The sequence below is a fragment of the Salmo trutta genome, chromosome 2, assembly GCF_901001165.1.
Source record: "Salmo trutta chromosome 2, fSalTru1.1, whole genome shotgun sequence".
Classification (NCBI taxonomy): domain Eukaryota; kingdom Metazoa; phylum Chordata; class Actinopteri; order Salmoniformes; family Salmonidae; genus Salmo; species Salmo trutta.
Window position 1 is genome coordinate 15,828,955 of NC_042958.1, and position 18,290 is coordinate 15,847,244.

The 18,290-nt window shown below is 43.6% G+C and overlaps 1 protein-coding gene across 1 annotated transcript; it reads right to left on the reverse strand.

Annotated features, from left to right (window-relative positions):
• Positions 1-317: 317 nt before the first annotated feature.
• On the reverse strand, positions 318-17,835 carry cul1b (cullin 1b). The gene is made up of 22 exons (XM_029696606.1): positions 17,523-17,835; positions 13,144-13,474; positions 12,655-12,829; positions 12,275-12,442; positions 12,104-12,154; positions 11,817-11,907; positions 11,508-11,671; positions 11,237-11,399; positions 10,914-11,044; positions 8,685-8,792; positions 8,472-8,578; positions 8,343-8,391; positions 8,094-8,225; positions 6,497-6,614; positions 6,322-6,398; positions 3,918-4,036; positions 3,731-3,836; positions 3,546-3,593; positions 3,013-3,095; positions 2,800-2,905; positions 2,595-2,708; positions 318-1,847 (listed from the first exon to the last, which is right to left on the reverse strand). Exons 2-22 carry the CDS (start codon positions 13,281-13,283, stop codon positions 1,767-1,769), a joined length of 2,331 nt encoding a protein of 776 aa, XP_029552466.1. The 5' UTR covers positions 13,284-13,474; positions 17,523-17,835; the 3' UTR covers positions 318-1,766.
• Between the last annotated feature and the right edge of the window lie 455 nt (positions 17,836-18,290).

An 18,290-nucleotide genomic window follows, 5' to 3' on the forward strand; every position in this document is an offset into this window, starting at 1 on the left:
CAGTAATGAGTAATTTTGCACAAACAATTATTTTCAAAGAGTTGTTAAACGAGCGGTATAGACTATACAGTGCTATAATTAAGCAATAAGCCACGAGGGAGTGTGGTACATAGGCCATATACCACAAACTCCCGACGTGCCTCATTGCTATTATAAACTGGTTACCAATGTAATTAGAGCAGTAAAAATAAATGTTTTGTCATACCTGTGGTATACGGCTGCCAGCCAATCAGCATTGAGAGCTCGAACCACCCAGTTTATAATAAATTCACACCACATCTTGGTGTAAGTAACAACCCAGCCAGTGACAAGACCACTAGAGAAACCTTGACTTTATTTAGCACACATTTGTAAAATTAACCATACTATACAAATGGTTTCCTCATTGCAGTAACGATACAGGGGTTACAGGTCCAATACCCTATGAAACCTTAACCCCTTACCAGGGATTTTACAAGACCCAGTGGGGGAAGAGGCTGGGTTTGGGATGGGGCACCAGTTCAGTGGATCCAACACTTTAGCAGTGCTGATTCAGTGCTCTACGCGATAGAACTTAAAAGGTAGTTTGAGGCAATATGTAGCGTTTACCGTGAATGCAGTCTCCGCTGAACTTCAGCGATACAGATTGAATAGAGCCCTCCGACTCAGATCTAAATTGCAGGGGCGTCTCCATTTTATCCAGACAACTGATTTCCTTCATCCGGACCGGTGCTAAAACCAGTCATCTCTCTACTCTGGCTATATGGAGGTAGCGTACTGGTCCAGTGCTTCAGCCAACTCCTCCTAGTGCATGTGTTGTCATGTTTGTCTGGGATGATAACGATAGTTGGCTGCTACAACACCTGAGTATCCTACGAAGAACGCTAGATCTACTCTGGGTTTTCTAAAACAAACCAGCTCAGGCTTTATCCGTACACTACAACGGTCAAAATGTCTAACTCTGGCAGGCTTGTAACTGCGCGTGCATGTCGCACGGCCAACTCATGAGACAAATCAATCCATGGGCGACTCAGTTTAACATTTTAATTTGTGCCGAAATCAAAATGCATCTTGCAGACTGCGGTGTGAGATGCTGTCTTTATTTGTAATTAATGCCTGCTTTGGTGTGCTTATCAATGCACAAGCTCCCCCCTCTCTTATACACACACTTGTTTGTATTAAGTCATACAAAAGTTACATTGCGTTAAGTTTAAAATGCATTCTGACATTACTAAAATATGTAATGTGATTTTAACATAACATTTGATTCGTCAAATATCAGTCATCTTTCTGAAATGAAGGGGTTGATGAGGGAATCTGATTTCATTGGTCCTCATCTCAAGGCCCAGTCATTTCACTCAAGGTAAGTGGAGTTAGCAATGAGTTAGCCTGCCTCAGCAGGGTAGTTCTGAAGGATTCATTGCCATATAAATGTACCTGGCTAAAAGGTGAGCCACTTTCGTATGACCGCTTATCTTGAGTTGAACTCAGTTGACCAAAGTTACCTCGCTAATTTCTCAAACCTGCTTCGTAGGATATCAATCAGACCAGGCTAGCAGGGAGGCAGTTGCATGCAGTAACTATGGACACAGCTCTCTGGTTGGACTTCGCACTATGCCATGGGGTGAGGGTTTGGGGGGGGGTGATCATATTTGCATATCAAAACAAGATCGTGTGTCCATGTGTATATGTCCCACTGAGAGCACACACGTCTGCCAGTCAGAAGAACCACACTTTATTACTCGGACATAAAAAAAAAAAGACAAAAATAAGAGGGAAGGGGCGGGTTAAGCCAGGTAGCTGTACGTGTCTTTCTCTCCATCCACTCTCTCCAGATACTCCTTCTCTATCAGGATGTCTATACACTTCTACAGAGGAGAGACAAGGGTAGCAGAGAAAAAAGGGGGCAGAGAGGGAAGGGGGTGAAAAAGATGTACTTAAAGACAAAAATATTACAGTTGTTGCAACAGGTAGGAGTGTGTGTTACCTTAATGACAGGGACTCTGGGACAGGTAAGAGTGTGTGTTACCTTAATGACAGGGACTCTGGGACAGGTAAGAGTGTGTGTTACCTTAATGACAGGGACCCTGGGACAGGTAAGAGTGTGTGTTACCTTAATGACGGACTCTGGGACAGGTAAGAGTGTGTGTTACCTTAATGACAGGGACTCTGGGACAGGTAAGAGTGTGTGTTACCTTAATGACAGGGACTCTGGGACAGGTAAGAGTGTGTGTTACCTTAATGACAGGGACTCTGGGACAGGTAAGAGTGTGTGTTACCTTAATGACAGGGACTCTGGGACAGGTAAGAGTGTGTGTTACCTTAATGACAGGGACTCTGGGACAGGTAAGAGTGTGTGTTACCTTAATGACAGGGACTCTGGGACAGGTAAGAGTGTGTGTTACCTTAATGACAGGGACTCTGGGACAGGTAGGAGTGTGTGTTACCTTAATGACAGGGACTCTGGGACAGGTTAGAGTGTGTGTTACCTTAACGACAGGGACTCTGGGACAGGTAAGAGTGTGTGTTACCTTAATGACAGGGACTCTGGGACAGGTAAGAGTGTGTGTTACCTTAATGACAGGGACTCTGGGACAGGTAGGAGTGTGTGTTACCTTAATGACAGGGACTCTGGGTTTGAAGCGGGACGAGAGCTGGTTTAGGACTTCAGCCAGGAGCTGCTGGTGTTTCAGAACCTTCCTCATCTTCATTATCCTCACTATGGCAGCCTACACAGTTCATAATACTTAGTGATACACGCTGAAAGAGAAATTCAGTACATGAGTTTCAACAAGCATGTATTTGCGGTCGGGAACACACCTGTATGAGGAGCTTGCGGTCCTCCTCTATGTTCTTGTGTGTGGTCTCCTGCTCCTGTTTCTGTTCAGTCTTCATTGGAACGTTAATGTTCACACGCAGCTTCTTACTGGTGACATGAACAACCATTTCTTTTTTTAAGGATTAAATCTATGCTTAGACAGAAAACGCACAAGAACCAGACAACACAAAAGGAGAAACAGAGAGCGGACTTACTTCTTGTATCCCAGGAAGAGTTTGATCAGGGTTTCTGGTTTGAACTCCACCTCGTCTATGTTAGCGTTCTCATCCTCCAGGACCTGACACACAGACCGCATTACAGTGCATCAAAGCTGGGACCGAGACTGAAAAACTGCTTCTCTCTCTCTCTCTCAACACTGTTAAACAGCCATCACTAACAGAGAGGCTGCTGCCAACAGACTCAAATCACTGGCCACTTTAATAATGGTATCACTAGTCACTTTAATAATGTTGACATATCCTACGCCGCACGTACATATTGTTATTCCATCCCCTTATACACAAATGTAAGGTAGTCATTCTAAATTTGTTAGATATTACTGCACTGTCGGAACGAGAAGCACAAGCATTTCACTACACTTGCATTAACATCTGCTAACCATGTGTATGTGACCAACAAAATTTGATTTGAGTCACTACTTTCCATCAGCGTGTAGGATTTTATACTCCAGAGCCCTCTAGTGAACGGACTAGCATTACACAACACATTCTACTTGACTTGCACTTACCAGCAATTTGGATTTCAACAAGATCTGCAACACTTGAACCAGAATGTCCTAAAAACAACAAAATGGTAAAAACAATATTCACAGCCAGTGAAATACAAATGTGCTAATCTCATCAGGGGTAATTTAAAAGCATTTATTCACATTTAATACATCTCTATTTAGAGCACAGTATGAGCATAACTCACGGTTTTGATCTGTGTGCTGTCAGTGAGTTGTTGTACAGAGTACAGGTCCTCTGTGTTGTACTGCAGCAGGATAGCCATCTGGAAGGTAGAGGCCTGCAGAGTGTACCTGGAACATACATTGAATTAAATCTGTGATGACGTACATTTCCAGATTCTAGTGAGAAGTGACCTTGTACCAACTTTGTACCTGTTTTTAAAGCAGTTGGTGACCAGCTCTCCTTTAGACAGGTGGTAGAGCCAGGTGAGTTTCCGACCGCTGTGTCTGCTGCCGTAGAATGCGGTGAACCGCTGGTAGCTACGCTCCAGCTGGAGGACGAGAGGTTGATGCATTATGTCTCCTCTCCCCTACGTATTTGGTCAGTGAAGCTAAAACTTTTAATTGGTTTCTATATACTCTATCATTTGGATATGAGATCAAGTGTTTCATATGAGGTGACGGTACAGAATGTCACATTTTATTTATGGACATTTCTTTTTTATACATACGTTTTACCGTTTTGAAATGAAAGCACTTTATGCATCTAGTTCATCCATTTGAAGGGGTCATAAGCATTTGGAGTGAGAAAGCTAGAGGCATAAATATCATACCCCCCAAAAACATTTACTTCCCTTTTATTGGTTATGGTGAGAGGTTAGCATGTTTTAAGGACATGATCTTTGTGCATTTCTAACTTTCTCACTCATCATTATTCACGATTCATTCATGATTATCCATAATCATGGTAGCATCCATATTAATTTAGAAGTGTTCAGAAACATTCTATTCTTATTTACAATAAAAGTGATTGTGCTAGGACTATGGGAGCAAATACCAAACTTTAGACTAAATGTAATACAAGTGAATTTGTCCAAATAAATTCAGCAAAAAAAGAAAAGGTCCCTTTTTCAGGACCCTGTCTTTCAAAGATAATTCGTAAAAATCCAAATAACTTCACAGATCTTCATTGTAAAGGGTTTAAACACTGTTTCCCATGCTTGTTCAATGAACCATAAACAATTCATTAACATGCACCTCGGACAGTCGTTAAGACACTAACAGCTTACAGACGGTAGACAATTAAGGTCACAGTTATGAAAACTTAGGAAACTAAGAGGCCTTTCTACTGACTCTGAAAAACACCAAAAGAAAGATGCCCAGGGTCCCTGCTCATCTGTGTGAACGTGCCTTAGGCATGCTGCAAGGAGGCATGAGGACTGCAGATGTGGCCAGGGCAATAAATTGCAATGTCTGTACTGTGAGACGCCTAAGACAGCGCTACAGGGAGACAGGACGGACAGCTGATCATCCTCCCAGTGGCAGACCACGTGTAACAACACCTGCACAGGATCAGTACATCCGAACATCACACCTGCGGGACAGGTACAGGATGGCAACAACTGACCGAGTTACACCAGGAACGCACAATCCCGCCAACAGTGCTCAGACTGTCAGCAATAGGCTGAGAGAGGCTGGACTGAGTGTTTGTAAGCCTGTTGTAAGGCAGGTCCTCACCAAACATCACCGGCAACAACGTCGTCTATGGGCACAAACCCACCGTCGCTGGACCAGACAGGACTGGCAAAAAGTGCTCTTCACTGACGAGTCGCGGTTTTGTCTCACCAGGGGTGATGGTCGGATTCGCGTTTATCGTCGAAGGAATGAGCGTTACACCAAGGCCTGTACTCTGGAGCAGGATCGATTTGGAGGTGGAGGGTCCGTCTCGGTCTGGGGCGGTGTGTCACAGCATCATCGGACTGAGCTTGTTGTCATTGCAGGCAATCTCAACGCTGTGGGTTACAGGGAAGACATCCTCCTCCCTCATGTGGTACCCTTCCTGCAGGCTCATCCTGACATGACAATGACACCAGCCATAGTGCTCGTTCTGTGCATGATTTCCTGCAAGACATGAATGTCAGTGTTCTGCCATGGCCAGCGAAGAGCCCGGATCTCAACCCCATTGAGCACGTCTGAGACCTGTTGGATCGGAGGGTGAGGACTAGGGCCATTCCCCAAAGAAATGTCCGGGAACTTGCAGGTGCCTTGGTGGAAGAGTGGGGTAACATCTCACAGCAAGAACTGGCAAATCCGGTGCAGTTCATAAGGAGGAGATGCACTGCAGTACTTAATGCAGCTGGTGGCCACACCAGATACTGACTGTTACTTACTGACACATTTAATTTCTGTTAGTCACGTCTGTGTAACTTGTTCAGTTCATGTCTCAGTTGTTGAATCTTATGTTCATAGAAATATTTACACATGTTAAGTTTGCTGAAAATAAACAGTTGACAGTGAGAGGACGTTTCTTTTTTTTGCTGAGTTGACTGATGTCACCTTCAAATGGTGGGACTAGATACATGACGTCCTTTTATTTCTAAAACAGATAAGTATGGAAATACCCTCAGAATAAAAGACGACATTCTGTACTATCGCCTCATAAAACATTTGATCTCAAATCCAAAATGCTGGAGTATAGAGCCAAATTAAAAGTTAACGTCACTGTCCAAATAAATGTGTTGGGGAGTGTATTTTCTGTTGTATTAAGTTGTGTTGGAGTTACAGGAGTGATGTGTGTATCGTTACAAGGTTGAATTGGTATTGAGTTGAGCCTCACCTCGGAGGGCAGAGCGAAGGTGCATGATTGCTGGAACGGCCAGGACCCGGAACTCAACACCTGGATACTGAAGTCCACTGTAACACACCTCATTATTTAGCATTGGAAACACATTTACAACAAATACCAGTAAACAGAAGTATTAGGTTTATTAGACAAACCAACAGGTGCTTACAGTCGAGAGGTTCAGAGTTGGTCAGGTGTTTCTTGAACTGTTCGTTGAGGTCTTTGCTGACTCCGATGTCCTGGAACATCCTCTGTAGTTTAGATGTGTACTCAAAGCCACACGCTTGCTAAGGGAGAGAGAGTCACAATACTTTCAAAATTACATATTTTCTTTTACATTCCTTGGGGTGATCGGTCTGTGTGAGATTGGATAAATGCTTGTATGTATGTATGTATGTATAGTATCACAAAGGTGAGTACACCCCTCACATTTTTGTAAATATTTGAGTATATCTTTTCATGTGACAACACTGAAGAAATGACACTTTGCTACAATGTAAAGTAGTGAGTGTACAGCTTGTGTAACAGTGTAAATTTGCTGTCCCCTCAAAATAACACAACACAGCCATTAATGTCTAAACCGCTGGCAACAAAAGGTGAGTACACCCCTAAGTGAAAATATCCAAATTGGGCCCAAAGTGTCAATATTTTGTGTGGCCACCATCATTTTCCAGCACTGCCTTAACCCTCTTGGGCATGGAGTTCACCAGAGCTTCACAGGTTGCCACTGGAGTCCTCTTCCACTCCTCCATGACGACATCACGGAGCTGGTGGATGTTAAGAGACCTTGCACTCCTCCACCTTCCGTTTGAGGATGCCCCACAGATGCTCAATAGGGTTTAGGTCTGGAGACATACTTGGCCAGTCCATCCCCTTTACCCTCAGCTTCTTTAGCAAGGCAGTGGTCGTCTTGGAGGTGTGTTTGGGGTCGTTATCATGTTGGAATACTGCCCTGCGGCCCAGTCTCCGAAGGGAGGGGATCATGCTCTGCTTCAGTATGTCACAGTACATGTTGGCATTCATCTTTAGAAGAGGCTTCCTTCTGGGACGACAGCCATGCAGACCAATTTGATGCAGTGTGCGGCGTATGGTCTGAGCACTGACAGGCTGACCCCCCACCCCTTCAACCTTTGCAGCAATGCTGGCAGCACTCATACGTCTATTTCCCAAAGACAACCTCTGGATATGACGCTGAGCACGTGCACTCAACTTCCTTGGTCGACCATGGCGAGGCCTGTTCTGAGTGGAACCTGTCCTGTTAAACCGCTGTATGGTCTTGGCCACCGTGCTGCAGCTCAGTTTCTTGGCAATCTTTATGTAGAGCAACAATTCTTTTTTTCAGATCCTCAGAGAGTTCTTTGCCATGAGGTGCCATGTTGAACTTCCAGTGACCAGTCAGTATGAGGGAGTGTGAGAGCGATGACACCAAATTTAACACACCTGCTCCCCATTCACACCTGAGACCTTGTAACACTAACGAGTCACATGACACCGGGGAGGGAAAATGGCTAATTGGGCCCAATTTGGACATTTTCACTTAGGGGTGTACTCACTATTGTTGCCAGCAGTTTAGACATTAATGGCTTGTGTTGTGTTATTTTGAGGGGACAGCAAATTTACACTGTTATACAAGCTGTACACTCACTACTTTACTTTGTAGCAATGTGTCATTTCTTCAGTGTTGTCACATGAAAAGATATACACAAATATTTACAAAAATGTGAGGGGTGTACTCACTTCTGTGAGATACTGTATATGGTACAGACCTTGAGTTTGGAGATCATGCTAGCCTCTGCGTCATCGCTAGCACTGTTCTGGTGGACGAGGCGTTTAGCCAGCATCTTAGCATAGAACTTCTGGAACACATCCTTGTCCTCTATGTACTTAAACACCACCATCTGAGGGATGATCAACATATGAAAGGTTTATTGAGATATGAGGTTGAGACAGTTGGTAACTCAAATTAGTTCTGAAGAGAAAGTCAAAAGGTTTATGAACGAAGAGTAGGTCCTCACCACTTGGTTGAGTGTGTCCTCCAACTCTGCCTCTTCTGGGTTCTTAGAACTTGAGAACAACAGAACACAGTGAATGTTTAGTTATGTCAGAGAGACAATAGCCCCAGCGCCATACAGTAGATTACCCACCTCTTCTTGAGCAGAGAGTCACAGTATCTAGCCAGTAGTTCAGGTGATTTACTGGAGGACTGGGCCATCTTAGTGACCGTGTTGTTGTTGATGAAACGACCACACGCCTGGAGAGAGAACGCGCTACAACATAAGTTCTGGGTATTTATATAGGAATCCGTACTGTTTTTTTTTCAAGGACAAAAAAGTTGTTTATTAAAAGCTAGAGTGCACCTTGTCTAGAGCAGCTACGAAGCCAGCGTCATTGTTGAAGGCAGACATGACCAGAGCGTTGTACTTCTTATGGACGTTCAGTGTGGTCTGGACATACACCTTAGGGTCCTAGGAGGGACAAACACATACATATATACTAGAGGTCGACCGATTATGATTTTACAAAGCCGATACCGATTATTGGAGGACCAAAAAAGCCGATACCGATTAAAATCGGCAGATTTTAATTTATTTGTAATAATGACAATTACAACAATACTGAACGAACACTTATTTTAACTTAATATAATACATCAATAAAATCAATTTAGCCTCAAATAAATAATGAAACATGTTCAATTTGGTTTAAATAATGCAAAAACAAAAGTGTTGGAGAAGAAAGTAAAAGTGCAATATGTGCCATGTAAAAAAGCTAACGTTTAAGTTCCTTGCTCAGAACATGAGAACATATGAAAGCTGGTGGTTCCTTTTAACATGAGTCTTCAATATTCCCAGGTAAGAAGTTTTAGGTTGTAGTTATTCTAGGAATTATAGGACTATTTCTCTCTATACGATTTGTATTTCATGTACCTTTGACTATTGGATGTTCTTATAGGCACTTTAGTATTGCCAGTGTAACAGTATAGCTTCTGTCACTCTCCTCGCTCCTACCTGGGCTCGAACCAGGAACACATCGACAACAGCCACCCTCGAAGCAGCGTTACCCATGCAGAGCAAGGGGAACAACCACTCCCAAGTCTCAGAGCGAGTGACGTTTGAAACACTATTAGCACGCACCCGCTAACTAGCTAGCCATTTCACATCTGTTACACCAGCCTAATATTGGGAGTTGACAGGCTTGAAGTCATAAACAGCGCAATGCATTGTGAAGGGCTGCTGGCAAACGCAAAAAAGTGCTGTTTGAATGAACGCTTACGAGCCTGCTGCTGCCTACCATCGCTCAGTCAGACTGTTCTATCAAATCATAGACTTAATTATAACATAATAGCACACAGAAATACGAGCCGTAGGTCATTAATATGGTCGAATCCGGAAACTATCATCTTGAAAACAAAACGTTTTTCCTGTCAGTGAAATACGGAACCGATCCGTATTTTATCTAACGGGTGGCATCCCTAAGTCTAAATATTCCTGTTACATTGCACAACCTTCAATGTTATGTCATAATTACGTAAAATTCTGGCAAATTAGTTCGCAACGAGCCAGGCGGCCCAAACTGTTGCATATACCCTGACTCTGCGTGCAATGAATGCAAAATGACCCAATTTCACCTGGTTAATATTGCCTGCTAACCTGGATTTCTTTTAGCTAAATATGCAGGTTTAAAAATATATACTTCTGTGTATTGATTTTAAGAAAGGCATTGATGTTTATGGTTAGGTACAGTCGTGCAACGACTGTGCTTTTTTGGCAAATGCGCTTTTGTTAAATCATCCCGTTTGGCGAAGTCGGCTGTCTTTGTTAGGAAGAAATAGTCTTCACAGTTCGCAACGAGCCAGGCGGCCCAAACTGCTGCATATACCATGACTCTGTTTGCAAGAGAAGTGACACATTTTCCCTAGTTAAAAGAAATTCATGTTAGCAGGCAATATTAACTAAATATGCAGGTTTAAAAATATATACTTGTGTATTGATTTTAAGAAAGGCATTGATGTTTATGGTTGGAGCAACGTGTACCTAAGCGATTATATGCAACGCAGGACAGGCTAGATAAACTAGTAATATCATCAACCATGTGTAGTTAACTAGTGATTATGATTGATTGATTGTTTTCTTTAAGATAAGTTTAATGCTAGCTAGCAACTTATCTTGGCTTCTTACTGCATTCGCGTAACAGGCAGGCTCCTCGTGGAGTGCAATGTAAAGCAGGTGGTTAGAGCGTTGGACTAGTTAACCGTAAGGTTGCAAGATTGAATCCCCGAGCTGACAAGGTAAAAATCTGTTGTTCTGCCCCTGAACAAGGCAGTTAACCCACCGTTCCTAGGCCGTCATTGAAAATAAGTACGTGTTCTTAACTGACTTGCCTAGTTAAATAAAGGTAAAAAATAATATTATACTGCATTCACGTAACAGGCAGGCTCCTCGTGGAGTGCAATGTAAAGCAATGTAGGGCAAATCGGCGTCCAAAAATACAGATTTCCGATTGTTATGAAAACTTGAAATCGGCCATTCCGATTAATCGGTCGACCTCTAATATATATACACGTGTGTGTGTGTGTGTACACATACGTTGAGAGCGGCCTCTCCACATTTCTCTATAGCTGCCAGGCCCTGGTTGTGGATGTGCGTTTCTAGGAGTTTCTTTAGCTCTCCCAGGCCATCCGTTATACGAGACACCAAGTTATACATCCGACCTAGATCTGAGAGAGGGAGGAAAAGAGAAATTAAGAGAATGAGGTAGAGGAGAGAATGAGACTGAGTACACACAACTTTTGTGTAAAAACACAGGCACTCATAACAGCAAGGCATATATAACTCCTTATGCTTATTCTCTATTGTATTTTCCATTTCCTGGGTTGAGCAGCTGAAAACCCCCCTACACCATTTCCTACCTTGGTTCTTGTCAGCATCCAGTAGATTCTGGAACTCTGTGTGGAAGATCTCCAGGTGTTTCTCTATGAGCACCTGTTCACACCGCCTAGCCAGCTCATCCTGAGTGGACTCATGGAGGTACACCTGCACACGTCTCTGTTCCTCTAGCAGACGGGCCTCGGCCTACACACACAGAGACACAAGGTTAACTTCCTGGTGCTTTCATGGAGCTACACCTACACCCGTCACTGCTGCTACCCCCACCCTCTTTTTCCCCCCCTCCATCCTCACCTTCTTCATGTACTCAGTAACAGGGTTCTGTTGGAGGAACTCGGTGCTCTCTCGTGTGTAGAAGCGTTCGGTGTCCGTGAGGAACTGGCACTCAAAGTATTCTTTATACACCGACAGCGTAGGACCCTTAGCAAACGCATCCTCCTCATTCAGCCCCAGCTCCACTATACGAGACAACACACACACACACACGTCTGAGACTTCTGAATTCTTCTATAGAGAGAATTCTGCGATGTGCTGGAATGTGATATTTCATAAACGCGTGTCTAAGTGAAAACTTGAAGTGGATTGGTTTGAGGTGTGTTGTACCGTAGGACTGCACCACACCACTGATAAGTCTGGTGTTGATGGTTTCTCCATTCCTCTCCTTCTCGATGAGCTTCAGGACCGCATTCGTTACCTGAGAGCGAGCGGTGTAAAGTCAATGAATGTATGAATTACATTGTTCACCGTCTTAGAATAAGATGGCAGCTCTTTCCATCGCTACACCAGTTACACATAGAACGACACAGTGAAACACACTGAACTGACGTGGTTGGTGATTCTATTTACCGTGCGTGTGTTGTGTCAGTCAGATGTGACATCATCATACCCACCTGTTTGTTTAGGGGTCTGAATAGACACTCCCTCCACGTTACCAAAGCCAACTACAGAAGAGAGGGCAGGAGGGATAAATGGAGGAGAGAGGATAAACTAATGTCATAATTCACTCATCTTTTACAGTTGAAAATTGACACACACAAAGACACCCCCTCCCTCCCTCTCACCGAGTAGATCTCGTAGATGCCCTTGCGTCCCTCATCACATTCACGTCTGACCCAGTGCCTGTTGAGGTAAGCACAGATCCCATTCAGCACCTTACTAGAGAACCGGTAGTCCTCCCACTGCTGTGTGTAGAACTTCAACACACACTCATCCATCAGGTCCTCACCATCCTGGGAGAGAGAGAGCGAGTAGAGGAGGGAGATGGAAGATGCATTGGTCACCAAACAAAATAAGGTACAGTTCAAGAGAAAGAGTAAACAATGATAAGTGGAATTGGCACCATATTTTCCTTGTATCCAACCACACATTAAAGCTGTGAAAGGTCATCAAAGTGCCAGTGGGTCAGGAGAGGATGGAATCCCCATGTCACTGTACCACTCACCATGAGCAGACTGGTGAGGTAGTTCTTGAGGAACTCCTTGAGTCTCTTGTAGAGTTCCAGGCCTACGAACTGGGCCCCCCCAGGAGTACTGCTCTTCTTGGAGGGCTTGTTGGGGACGGCAGATCCCCGGCCTTGACTGGACTGGTGCACGCTGGTACAGTAGTTATACACATGGCTGACAGGCAGGGGAGTTAAGACAGAAACACTGTGGTGGTATCAGGTCTATTGCAGCAGGACTCTGACCTCTCTACATGTGATGTGACCTAGCCCATCAGTAAGTATTGCACCACTAGGACACACCCATGAACACAACACCATAATGACACTGCACTATACACTGCATACTGCTGTGAGCTTCCACTTTGGGAAATAGGACATATAAACCTTAAACACCCTTCAAAAGGGAAATCACAGCAGCCTTACCAACTTAATAACCCTTTAAATTCCACCACCTCCCCTGGCCTTCACCCCCCTTAGCGTGTGGGATACGTGTAGAGCTCCATGTAGCGTGACTTCGCCATGCTCTGCCGTGTGTACACCTGGTGGATGCCAGCCCTCAGGTCGTCCCAGATCTGGTCCAGCCCGATCTGCTTCAGCCCATGTGGGTTCTGGCCCCTGTTGGACGACATCGTCACGTCCCTCCTGCTCTCCTCAGCTCCTTCTTCTCTCCTCTGCTCCCACTCCTGTTGTTTCTCTCCTCTCAAGTGTTGTCTCAGAGTGTGCCGTCCATGGGAGGCTGGTGAGTGCGTGTCAGTAAGTTTGGCTCTGTCGTCAGTTGCTCCTCCTCACAGCCTTATGCAGCAACACCTCACCACAAGACCTGGAGGAATGAGAGAAACCAGTGGTTACTAACAGTGGTTGCTGTTCTTTCTAGCAGCTGAACTATGAACTACGTGATTACAGCTAGCTAATGACAGATTAGTCCACTTTAGGGCCAGGCTACTTCCTTCCCAGTCCTCTGGCAGGCAGACTGGCCTCGAATAATGTGACAGAAACAGCAGTACATTCAACATGAGAGGAGCTCTCCACAGTCCAAAGACATTGATTACAGTCAGATACGTCGCTATGTAATATAAACCCTGATTGGCCAGGAGACCAGGAAATGGCAACATCAACAATGTCCCTCTCCAATTTACAAAGATATGAAGAGAGAGAAGGGAAGTGAGGCTCATTGTTGTTGACAGCCAGGCAGAGGGTCTATATATAGCAGAGGACAGCCAGCCTTGTCTCCATCTCTGGTCATTTACCGTCATTTAGGCCCAAGGCTGAGGATGTTTGTTTGTGTTGCAACCTTAACACTATTTACTTCCTGACACTGTTGACAAGCAGTTTGTGTGCGTTTGTGCTCATGACCAGCACTAGATTGGTGGATAGGCCTAGTTCTCCCATGTTATATTTAGACACACCAGTAGCAGTGGTCACTTGTTTACGGTGTGTGTGTGTAAGTATCTGTGTGTGTACACATGATGGCAGGAGTCCTTTAATAAAGAGAGAAGGGGGGGGGGGGGTGAGTGAGTAACTTACAGGATGTCCATGCTGTGAACATGGAGGCCATGACAGTGATTTCCTCACAGTTAGTTGTGAAACCTGAAACTCTGGCACATCAACGTCATCATGTTCCTCTACTGCAAATTTCATGACCCCATCATGTGTTGTTTCTAGGAAAGACCACAGAGGGGTATACTACAAAAGGAGGTTCAATAAGTTAGCCAGCTAACTTTGATAAACAACCAAAATACCTATTGCTTTTTTGTTTCATTAAGAAAGCTAAACTCAGATATCTGTTTTTGGTTGTTGAGTCAGAGACCATGCCCATTTCAACTGTATCTATAAAAAATTAAATACTAAGTTGTTTCAGAACATTTAGACAAGTTAGCTGGCTAACTCATTGAACCGTTATTGTAGTTTACACCTCAGGGCTGATTGCTAATAGAAACTAACATCTGTGCTAGACTAGCGTGTCAACACATGACAAGAACAGTAATGTAACCTTACTAATGGTGTCAGCTAATGGTGATCCAAATAAGGTTCACCAACCCTACAACTGCTTACACTAACAGTAAGGCTAATGTTTTAATATCTAGCTAATCCAATTGGGCCTTTCTGCAGGAAATTATACATTAACAACACAAACGTGAGAAACCATAATGGCACAATGAGTCAGGGGAGAGAGCCGTGGTCGTGGGAAAGCAGTCCGGTAAATCTCATTAGGCTACCTCAGTCATTGTGTTCTGGCCAGAGTCACTGAACCTTACTAGGGCCCGGGACGATACCAGTATCGCGATACTCGTTAGTATCGTGGCAAGGAAACAAAACAAAGCAGATTTAACTTCTATAGGAAACATCCCTAATGTTGGTAACAAACATCATTATGTATTATAGCACACAATATTTTACATACAGCAGGTTTTTAAAGGACCAAAGAGGTTGTGCTGCTTCATGTTTTCATTTTTGCCATGGAAAAAAAGATTGTGATACCGATATCTTCCTGGCCCTACCTAATAGCCTACATATACATTAACACACACCAACAATGTAATAAATAGAAACACAGAGCTAAACCACCTCGCTAGCCTTCGACCCAATCAGGTCTTCTCAACGAGAGAAGATTAACCTACTTCCTTATTGACTACAGGTTTAACAAACCCAATGCCTCGAGGTCCCGTGTGGCTGAGTTGGTAGACCATGGCGCTTGTAACGCCAGGGTTGTGGGTTTGACTACCGCAGGGGGACCAGTATGAAAATGTATGCACTCACTACTGTAAATCGCTCTTGATAAGAGCGTCTGCTAAATGATACATTAAAAAAAAAAAAAAAAAAAAGGTAAACCTCAGGTGTAGTCTGCCACAAGCAAAACAAATGTATGAATAAATGTTTCATTGCCACATACACCAGATAGGTGCAGTCAAATGAGTTGTTTTATAGGTTCAGCCATAATAGTTCAGCACCCCTGGAGCAAATTAGGGTCAAGTGCCTTGCTCATGGGCACATTTTCACCTTGTCGGCTCGGGTATTCGAAGCAGCAACCTTTTGGTTACTGGCCCAATGCTCTAACCGTGAAAGAGGGATTCATTCACAGAACAGAGATACTGTGTATCAGATAACGCAAAAGCTGTGCCTCGGGAACATGCAATCCTGTAGTCAAATCACAGCATATTGGGAACCATTTAATTGCTTTCTAGCTTGGAGTGGAGGGTGTGTTTTGGGGCAATAAGGCAGGCTATTTCATTAGTGTATGCAGCTTTTGATTCTCACTCAGCTCAGCATTTGAAAGGCTAGTGCGCACACACACACCAGGATTGATTTTATAGTCACAGCTCTCAGCAGTCAGCACGCCTCTCACATGTTAAACAGACACAGGTCATCTAAGGTAAAGGCAGGGAGGGGGTGTTCAGCCTTGCACACACACACACACGTCTATCGTCCAGGTTTCCTCAGGCTGTATCAAACAGGTCGCTTTGCTGACTGATTCAGAGGAACAGAACGGGCAGCAGGTAGCTTAGTGGTTAGAGCGTTGGGCCAGTAACCGAAAGGTTGCTGGATCGAATCCCAGAGCTGACAAGGCAAACATCTGTCGTTCTGCCCCTAAACAAGGCAGTTAACCCACTGTTCCCCGGTAGGCCGTCATTATAAATAAGAATGCGTTCTTAACTGACTTGCCTAGTTAAATAAATAAAGGTAAAAAAAGTGAGATGTCAAGCTGCTCTGCTCTATTTCCTACAAGTCCTGCCTCAGAGGAAGTCAGGGAAGCACAGAGCCTGAAGAGGTTGTCTCCTACTAACCATCATGGGGTAGTTAGTGAATGGTGGGGAAGCCATTACTGGGGTGGTGATTGTGAGGCAGACAGGGTCAGATTTCGGTCCCACTGAAACCAAACACTAACTAGGCCTACATGACCTGAAAGACGCCTGTTCCATTGACACACTGTCTTTCCCTCACTTACATTACACCCAGTTTACCACTCTGCCTTGACAGAGCAGAAATAATTGTTTGTTGTGATACTCAAACCAAATGAGTGTAGTTTAGTGACAGAGTCCGAAGAGGGTAACGACTTCATTACTTTGGTTGGACAGAGTATTTATGGCTAAATAAATAACGTTAGTTTTAATTTGCTCAATGTACATTAGCGGGCAATCTCTTCAATGTTACAGAGGCCAAAAAGCAGCTTGCCTTCGACCTCATCTGTATTGTCATAACTAAATATAGACCAATACCCTCCAAACGACAGACTGGTTTGCCAACAGCATTTAGCCAGACTAGTGAGTGTCATGAACTGTTCTTGTTGGCCAGCCAACTAACTTAACATTATCTCGCTAACGTTATCTAATAGCAAAACATTTGAGCACATACCGTAACACGGTGACTTTTTGAAGCTTGCTAGTTATTATTGGTATAAGTTACTTGTTCGCTAAATCAACATAGAAGCCAACACATTCATGGGCTAGTTAAAGCAACATCACCATTACTAGGTCAGGATAACAAGGCAGCTAACGTATCTAACGTTAGCTGACGCAGCTAAGTTAGCCGAAAGAACGACAGCCGTTAGCTAGCTAGGTTAGTTTTCTAAACAGCGTAGCTGCCATTGTTGAACCCGATAGCTAGCCGTCGGTCTAATTCATGTTTGAGTATTTTGATAAGGTTATGACGAGCCAGACAATATTCTTAACTAAATATGAGGTTAAAACCATAATTTCCGATAAATTAAAATGGCACCCTGTTCAATGAGTCAGGATTATTCGCCAAAACATCTCCTGCTTGCGCGGCTACCCACAACGAGCTGCTGCCTCGCTAGCTAGAGGATAGCTAACTAACTAGCTCAAATAAAAGCTTCATGGCACTTAGACAATAGAATAATAAGCTATTCTTACCATTTCTGAACCGTTTATTTGCCCCAGCAATAGAGAAATACAGGTTCAGGAATCTAGCTATCGGCGCCTCCTTTACTCGGTTCTTGACTGAGATGGATTTCCTTCGTTTCGCAGTTGTCTCAAGATGATGTAGCAGCGCTAAGATCTTCCAGTGAAATGGAATGATGATGATGATGACACGGTGAGTGGGTTACCACCGCGTCAACGTCAAAATTGTCTATATCGTAAAAATGTATAAAAACAAAAATACGATTTTTGGTCTTAATTTAATGTTCGGGTTGGGCATAAGGTTAGTAATGTGGTTAGGTTTAAATTGGTAGAAATAGGCGGGGTTTATTACATTGTGACTGTGGTAACTGGTGACAACTAAAATGGCAAAATCCAAACACATGCGCATCAGACAAATATAAAATAAATTAAATTGTGGATATTTGTTTGAAGAAGAAACACAACCAACCAATGATTCACTTGACATTACTTTTATTTAATTGACACAACCGGATTTATTACAATTACGCTAGTTTATAAACTAAGCCAAGAAATCAAATGGTAAACAAATAGGCTTTATATACCAGAACTCAATTATGTTAAATACTGTAGAGCCACTCAACACCACAAACATACAGTATTTAAGCATTTTAAGCACTCCACTTAACCAGCTGTGCTTTTTCACTGTTACAGAGGCTCCAACTGTGCTGTTCCACTACAGAGGTCTTCATTGGTAAGATTGTCATTAGGGTATTTATTCTTCCATTGTTTAGATGTGTA